This window comes from Coffea arabica, chromosome 10c (assembly GCF_036785885.1).
Source record: "Coffea arabica cultivar ET-39 chromosome 10c, Coffea Arabica ET-39 HiFi, whole genome shotgun sequence".
NCBI lineage: Eukaryota > Viridiplantae > Streptophyta > Magnoliopsida > Gentianales > Rubiaceae > Coffea > Coffea arabica.
The window spans coordinates 34,877,421-34,885,496 of NC_092329.1; the positions used below are offsets into that span (position 1 = coordinate 34,877,421).

An 8,076-nucleotide genomic window follows, 5' to 3' on the forward strand; every position below is an offset into this window, starting at 1 on the left:
CCCCAATTTGGATGCAAAATTGTTGGTGTCTTGCTTCCCATAGAAATCCTACTGAATACTTCCAAAAAAGCCCCTGCCTCTCCTTTGGTTTGTGTACAGAAACATGTGTTTTGGGTGGCGACACCGTATAAGTCCTCAATTGGCACAATAATTTTAGTTAAGGGACTTAATTCATGCGATAAAATTTTAAGGGACCAAATCAGCTTTAGTAAAATAGTTTGAGGACTAAATTGGCAAATTTCCCCATGAACTTTTCAACATTCTTGTTTTAGAAAGAAAATGAGGTGAACTTGATTGAACAATTATTTAGTACAACTAATACATTATTATGGCTTCTTGAGAAATACCTTTTAAACTTGTTAAAAGAACTTAATATTAATTAATAGCTTTTTTTTTTTTCCTTACAAGGGAATTGTGAAGTCAATCAGCTGAATTCAAAATTACCCGATTAATGGCTCTACCGGTCGAACAACAACGTACCTTTCATGGCTTTAACATTTTATTCATCATAGATCTAGTATGTGTTAATTTATTAATGTATTCATTTGTGTTTGAAGTTTATCGTGATAGTATATGAGAAATAGCTTGTTAGATACCCCTGCTAAGTTGGCGGTTTACCAACAATCAAATTTACAAGACAAAACAAGAAGCAAAAGAGAGAAAAGGAAAGAAATAGAAAACCGAAAACCCAAAGAATACAAGATCTTGAGTTTATTCTGATCGGTTCGAGGGGTTAAAATTTTTGCTAGGATCAGATTTTTGTTTACATGGGTGAAAAGTATGCATACAGTCAAACACATACTAAATTCACAGACGAGAGAAGAGAGAGAGAGCACATGACTAAAATTGTGCTTAGAAAAATAAGTGTCAAGTGCTTAGATGTTTTTTTCTTTTGTGTTTGGGATGTAATACTAGTTAAAAATAAAAAAGAACTTGCCAGACAAACTTAAATAACTTACCCAACCCTTCATAGGTGATTTCATACTTGAAAGTTTCACAAGAAGCTTGCGAAACTGGAGAACTACTGAGCTAGGAAGACTATCATAAGACAGAAAAAGGAAAACAAGAATGTTCTACATTACAAGAGATACAGAGCTACATGCCCAGGTAAAACAACTAAGAAGCGAAGCGGAAACAATATTAATTTTGCCCAAGGGCTGGCAAAGGATTTGGAGGTGAGGAAGGAGTATTGATTTTCAGTACCAAGTATTCCATCAATACTGATGCTAAATACAGCTACCTCTTACGGGAAAAATTGTTAACAAATCCGGCATTCTCCAATAAGCTGAGCAGAATTCCAATCATCGCAAAATTACTATCTTTTCAGACCATCCTTACGTTAAGCTACACTGGGGTCAAAGCCAATGGGTTTCATATCAGACGGGGACAGGCTCTCTTAGCTACGACCATCCAGGGGTAGAATAGCAAGCCTTCATTGGCCTGTATGACGCCCTCTTGTTAGAGCATTAGGTGGCCAACTCAAGACAATGGAAACTGGAATGTCAGCCCACTGTCTACCCAATTATCTGCAACCATACTAAATTAAAATAAAGCATTCCAGACGGCTTCTTCTCCCTCACCACACCTTTCATGTACAAATCTGATTTTCTCTACTGATTTGCAAATTCCACTGCAGCTCCAATCAAATGAAGCAACACATACATTTCCAGCCTGCGCCTTCCATTCGCATTCTGCAAGACAACAATGAAGTAAAGAGATGAAAGTGATGGTGAAATAATACTTCAATGAATAACATGTTCTGTACTAAGTACACATCTGCCTATTATTATAGCATCACATATGAAGATGTAAGCTAGTGGTTCATATAACTCCCTGATGCTGACCATATTTTGTGGAAACAAAATTCAAGAGGTGATTGCTGGATAAATATATTAGGAGGAAATGCTAAACATAGTTACACCAAGGCATGAACTAGCCATGATTTCAGGTCCCATTAGGTGATTGTAGGGAATTTAAGCAGAACAGAAGTGAAAATAGTACTTTCCAACCATTAGTTGCCTTTTTTTTCAGTAAGTGCGAATCATTTTGAAAACAAACAAAAAAAATAAATCTCATCATGAATGAGAAAGTCAAAACTAGAGAAACAACAGGCTGGTCTACCACCAAAAAGCATCAAGCTCAATGTCAATGAAAAGAGAGAGTGGAATTCCTCATTTTGTCAACAGACAAATAGGACTAAAAGCAAGAACTATTTTTTGTACAAAAAGAAGTCTTCCCAGAACCTTAAGTTCATGGTTCACTCTCTGCTTCCAGATACCATCTTGATCTTTCAGAAAAACCGCATAAAATTAGGAACAACCATTTTTTCTCGAGCTTGATTGCTTTCCTTCTAATAGGGGTAACATTCTAGAGAGAAAACAAAAGGCTACAAAATTAAGGTCTTAATCTGTCTCATGCTGCAGCCCTGCTTTTTGCAGCTTAAGTTGTTATTTTTGCAGCCTCTCTCATATAATATATCCATCCATAATTACCAGTCCATGTCTAACCCCTCACTAACTCATGGTAGATTTTCTTCACCATAGAAAATATGCAATAAAAAGCAGAAAAGCTTTAATCATACCAACCAAGGAGAATACCTGGTGGGGTTGCACAGCACATGCTGCGCTCATCAATGTGCTCAACTTCAAGACCTATAAACCACGAACCTAGTGATACATCTTCATTTGCATACTTGTGCAATATCGGCCTGTAATTACAGTTATTAGAGAAACAGAATACTGAAAGTCTAACAAGAAATCAGAACAGGACATGCAAAATATGAAACTGTCAAACAAGTGTTGCACAATATTTTCCATTTTACTGTTAGCCCTTTACTAAAGAGGATTTGCAATCAGTTTCAGTTTCAAATTTCATTCAACTGAGACATCCAAAAACTTAAGAATTAGGTCCATCATCAATTTTGATCAAACTTTCAAAGCCTCAATTCACTATTCTTCTGGTGAACAGACTTTTATTTCCATTTACAAGTCACTAAAAACAAAATAACAGGAATAGTTCAATCCGGAAATAAGTAAATCTTACTGGTTAATCGAGATGTAAGTAGCTAAATCCTTTGAAATCGCATAAATCTGCCCAGTTGCATGTCTAAAATACTTGTTTCCTTCTTCTCCAAATTTCCAGTACTCCGGCTCATGGTATTTGACATTCCTAGACAACAGGTATTCATAGCACATAAGAAACTATTACCAGAAGCAGTAGAACAGAACCACCCCCACCCCCCAACCCCCAAAAAAACCCAAAAAAAGAAACAAAAAAAGGGAGCATAATGTGAATGGAGTAAAAAAATAAACACATAAAAAGAATCATTGTAGAAAGCTTCATTATTACTTTGAAGAAAGAACGGGCCCAGATTTCATACATCCAATGTAAATTCTTGGTTTTGATCTATGACGCGCAAGAGTTGCACCTAGCACACCTGAAAGAGACAACATTGCTGACTAATGAGTTACATCATCGTAAACAGAGAGATCCTTAATCTGTATAAAATGAAAGGAGAGTAAGCCAGAAAGTACCCAGATTCACATGCACATCATCATCAACCTTGACATAGAAATCAGCATCCCACTTTGCTACAGCAGTGGAGAAGAAAATTTTTGTTTTAGCTGATAATTCATGGTATCCTTCTACATGCTCCTGCAAGAGATTGAGACTTGAACACTAATAAAAAGGTGCTTACATGCAAAGGGTTGGACCGACAAAAGGGCAATGGCAGTAAATTCTTTTATGTTTATCCTGTTCAAACTGGACGAAGGGATAATATATTACCAGCCTGAGGAAATCCTTGTGTTGAGCTTCTTCAGAATCAATAGCTCGGTCCAGTATGCTGTTAGAGGTTGCACTGGATTAATCAACATAGACAACTATCAGCTCAACTTTGTTTTCCAGTTTTACCTATAACAGCAATAGTGTCTGAAACGATATGCACAACCAGTATGTTCCATGCATCTATTTGAAGATGAGAAGAGAAGCTATGCAGCTATGCTCAGTTCTTGTAACAAGCGAGAAACCATAAAGACACTAAATTCTCAAATTAACATCAAGGAATGGTTCTGATGCCCGTTATGCTTACATTAATACGGCCATGTCTAAGGGGGGTAATTTGTCATGCCATTTAATTTTGTGGGGTATCAGTAACTGTTAGGATGTCAAAAACCTTAACCCTAGATCTGCCTCTTTAATTTGATTGCTTGTGATGGCACGAGTTATTTAGCTCATTCCTGTTAGTGTCTGTAAACATTACAGTATTGATTGGAAAACTTACCAAAGCAAACACTACTTGACCTACATACAACCTTCCCCTTCCATTTACAATTCACACACCCTTACTCCATGTACAATAGTCTAGCACAAAAACCAATAAATTACCATATTCACTTGATTCCCTGTTCATCTTCAAATATCAGGTAATGCACATGATGCCTTCAAACACTGATTTAACTTTGCAACTAACCAAAATTGTAAAGTTCATCCATCAAAGTAGACAATAAACTAAAATGTGGTCTATCTTTGGCTTCTTGATATTAACAATATATCAAACTCAAGTATCTTCTCTGGCATACCAATAAACTAGAGATTTTTTTCCCAAAAAAAAATAACAGATTCTTGCTCATGATGGCCTGCCCTAAATTTCAATCAAATTCAGGGCATCTAAAAACCTAACAAAGCCGTTTTTGTAACTAAACACTAGAAAATGCAGAGCACCAGCTAAAAAGCTCATGAGTTTTCACCAAATTACGCTCAATAAATATCATTTTATGTTCTGAAAGTAGCTTCTAGCTATGCTGAAGCAAACACTTTTTCACAAAGTTTATCAGTTTCCCCAGTTAGAAGTTGTTGATGACCACGATAAAGAAAACGAAGCATGCTGGGTTCACGAGCTAAAAATGCTAGCACAGTACTGAAGGCAAACAAGAAAATGCTATTGGTTTCTAGCTTTAATCAAATTTTGGAAATTAGTGCACACTGAAGAACTGGTACTCCAACAGCCATCCTACATAGACTAGAATAGCCCAGGTATAAATACCACAAAGGGACCCTACATGGGTTCCTAGGACTTAAAACGGAGTGTCTCTTTATGACCACCAAAAAATACATTTCTGCTTATATTTGACAATACACGAAAAATGAAAGAGAACAAATGTCAATCGTCCTGAACTCCTAACAGCATGTTACTCTTACAAGAGAAAAGAAACTTGAGATTATTACAAGTCATGTATTCACCATGAGCCAACCCAATATGATATTTCCAGTGAAGCTTCTAAAATCAGATAGACTCATGCCAAAATCCATTTCTAGAAGCCCGTGATAGTTGTAATGGGATTTTCCTAATAAACATAAGTCAACTCAATTCAATAATCCTCATGATGTTTTTTCACAATCAAAAACTCCAAAATCTTAAGTCACTTATGTGTCCGTGAAAAGCGCAACAACTGATTTTCACCTAACAACCCCAGAAGGCACATCAGAAAACCCTCCCCTCCTACTAGATCAGAGAAATTGTAAGACAATACTCTTACATCTATTCAAACAGGGAAGCATGTTTTACAACAATACACCAGCACAAACTGAAAGAACTAACTTTCGGTCATTGTGGCATTATCATGGTCAGTAATTAGTTATTGTAGACAATAATTCATTTGCAAGAAGCTTGCTATTTGCATATTGAGATATATGCTTCAAAAGTCTCTTTAAAAAGAAAACATAGCTTAACCATCATCTAGTTTGTTATCATTCTGAATACCCTTTAAATTCAAGTGCTGTTGCTTGGAAAACAAGAGAAGCTTTCTCTGTATTTTGGGTTTACGATAAAACCAATAATTGGAGAAATCTGAATAAAGAACCATAAGGAGACTGTAAGCAATTCCTTGCTTACGAGTTGCCATATGTGGACCAAACACATAATTTGTTATGAACAAAAGTGGGGTGAAAATTATGATTTAGTGATATGTTGATATACATCCTACACTGGGCTGTTAACTCTATTGGCAAGCCACACAAAAATGACCTAGAGGAGCGCAACAGAATAGTTGCTGCTAATAAATTTGACCTTTTGCACAATTGATGTGAAAATAAGTCTTAATTTTCACAAATATGATCAAACATTTCGAGGGATGGAACAGCATCTTGGACTGGCACTTTGACATACGCAACTCTTTAAAGAAAAAATTCCTCAATAATTAAGCTTTTGAAGTGAACGAAGTTGCGGATTACCTATGGCCAATCATAAAACGGACAACAATCCCCTTCTCTTCCTCCAGTTTGACAAGCTTTTCACCTAATGTAATGACAAGAAAAGAAAAAATCTTTATATCTGAGAAGTCTGCAGCGTCTTGAGATCCATAAGGATGTGAAGAATGAATTTTAATTACCTTGAGGCATCCATGTCTCTCTAACTGAATCACGCCTTTTCCTGCTACTAAAAGCAGTATTGATTCCAATAACTATGAACGCCTTCTTTCTTGGAGCCCCTTCTTTGGAAGATGCAGATGAACTCCTATCAGGTTTCCCCATTTCCTTGCTACTTCTACTGGCCGCCAACTCCATCTGAAGCATCGAAATCGACTTGTCCAATGTCCTAGTAAAATAACATTAGCAATCTACTCAATATAGAAGTTCCACTAAAAAGACAAAGAACAAGAAAAAAGAGGAACAAAAATCATGAAAATTAACTTACTGAATTGCTTCATGGGTTTTATAAACCTCATCCATCACATCCTTATCCTGTTCTCCTGATTTCTAATTCAACCAAAAATCGTATTCTGAATATAGATAAGCATCAAAAGATCTGTACTTTTTTCACAATTCTAACTGCCCCATTAAAAAATTGAGCAATTGTGAAAAATAAACTCACAAAACAGAAAACAAAACTTTTTAAACTGGAATTGAACTAAACTGACCTTCTTGGTTGTACAGTCCTCAGAGATGATCTGAAGCTCTTGCTCCCGTCTGTGCTGAGATATCAGCTGACCGCCAGATTCTGGTGGGACCCAAAATCTGCAAAACCCAGATCAATTGAAACACCAAAAAAAAAAATTAACTAAATCAAAATCCAATTTCCCAAATTGATAAAAAGGCCGCTGACCTGTTAGTAAAGAGCATGCCAATAAAGAAGAAGGAAATAGAGAAAATAGGAATCCATTTCACAGACACTTTTCCACTGCTTCTGCTCTTCATATTTTTCTCTATCTATTACTATTACAGAAACAGTGGCAGAGCCAAATTCCCCACAGAGTCAAGCCAAGATCAAATTTTGATCAAGTGGGTTCTAATTATTTGCGTATTTTTCCTGGGTGGGGACGTGAAAGATGGCGCTGATGGAGCTGAAGGCCTTAAAGGAAGGGGAATATGGGAAAATACTCTATTTTGATTGAAGAATTGATGGAAGATGGGAATAATTTGAAATATTCAAAGAATGTGGGTGGGATACATCGGTCATATTCTAAAAAGCCATAACTCGGAGACGGCGTGGACCGTCAGGCGGGCGTCAACAGCTGAGCTGCCTGGCAAATGCCGAACTTTTATTGTTAGTACTTTTTTTTATTGTGATTTTGGTTCTCTCCTTTTTTTAGATGGTATCAATTTAGTCCTCTCACGTTTAAGTTGAATCATGGTATAAACTAGTCTAATTAAGGTGAATACCTTATTGTTTAAGCAAGTTTGATTATTTTGATGAATTTGAGATGCTATTCAAATTTGACTTATTTACTTATCTAATCGAGTTCAAATAATTTTTTACCAAATTGAACTGAGGTTAAATTTTTAATTTATAAATTCTAATTTTTTGCTAAATTAGCTAAACTCGAATTGAATTTAAAAGTTTATCAAACATAAAATACTATTCAAATTTATTTTGCTTAGCTCACAAAACAAGTTCAAACGAATTCGTACTTAGTCGCGAATCGAATAGTTTAATGGGTCTTTCAATTCTAAGTTGAACCTTGAGTTATTGAATTTTTTGAATGGGATATGAATGGCAAAAGCTTTTCTCTTTTGAGTCTACAACTTTTGAAAAGGCTATATAGACCTTTAAGCATGCTTAGTCTTTATTTTTGGACT

General features: G+C 35.9%; 1 protein-coding gene across 3 annotated transcripts; it reads right to left on the reverse strand.

Annotated features, from left to right (window-relative positions):
- Positions 1–946: 946 nt before the first annotated feature.
- Positions 947–7,481, reverse strand: LOC113719849 (beta-1,3-galactosyltransferase 7-like). Of its 3 annotated transcripts, none has more exons than XM_072069087.1 (11): positions 7,103–7,481; positions 6,918–7,014; positions 6,695–6,756; positions 6,390–6,595; positions 6,232–6,295; positions 3,787–3,844; positions 3,534–3,654; positions 3,349–3,436; positions 3,043–3,168; positions 2,598–2,707; positions 947–1,691 (listed from the first exon to the last, which is right to left on the reverse strand). In XM_072069087.1, exons 1-11 carry the CDS (start codon positions 7,192–7,194, stop codon positions 1,543–1,545), a joined length of 1,173 nt encoding a protein of 390 aa, XP_071925188.1. In that variant the 5' UTR covers positions 7,195–7,481; the 3' UTR covers positions 947–1,542. The 3 variants fall into 3 exon arrangements, with proteins under 3 accessions (XP_071925188.1, XP_071925187.1, XP_071925189.1); XM_072069086.1 differs by having other exon boundaries at positions 3,787–3,859; positions 7,103–7,477; XM_072069088.1 differs by lacking the exon at positions 7,103–7,481 and having other exon boundaries at positions 3,787–3,859; positions 6,695–6,779.
- Between the last annotated feature and the right edge of the window lie 595 nt (positions 7,482–8,076).

Excerpts from the sequence above, each read along its gene's own strand:
- LOC113719849 (XM_072069086.1), bottom strand. The coding sequence starts at position 7,194 with ATGAAGAGCAGAAGCAGTGGAAAAGTGTCTGTGAAATGGATTCCTATT. Across the intron at positions 7,015-7,102 it reads GGCATGCTCTTTACTAACAG|ATTTTGGGTCCCACCAGAAT; the intron begins GTCAGCGGCCTT and ends TGGGTTTTGCAG. Across the intron at positions 3,655-3,786 it reads ACAAGGATTTCCTCAGGCTG|GAGCATGTAGAAGGATACCA; the intron begins GTAATATATTAT and ends AATCTCTTGCAG.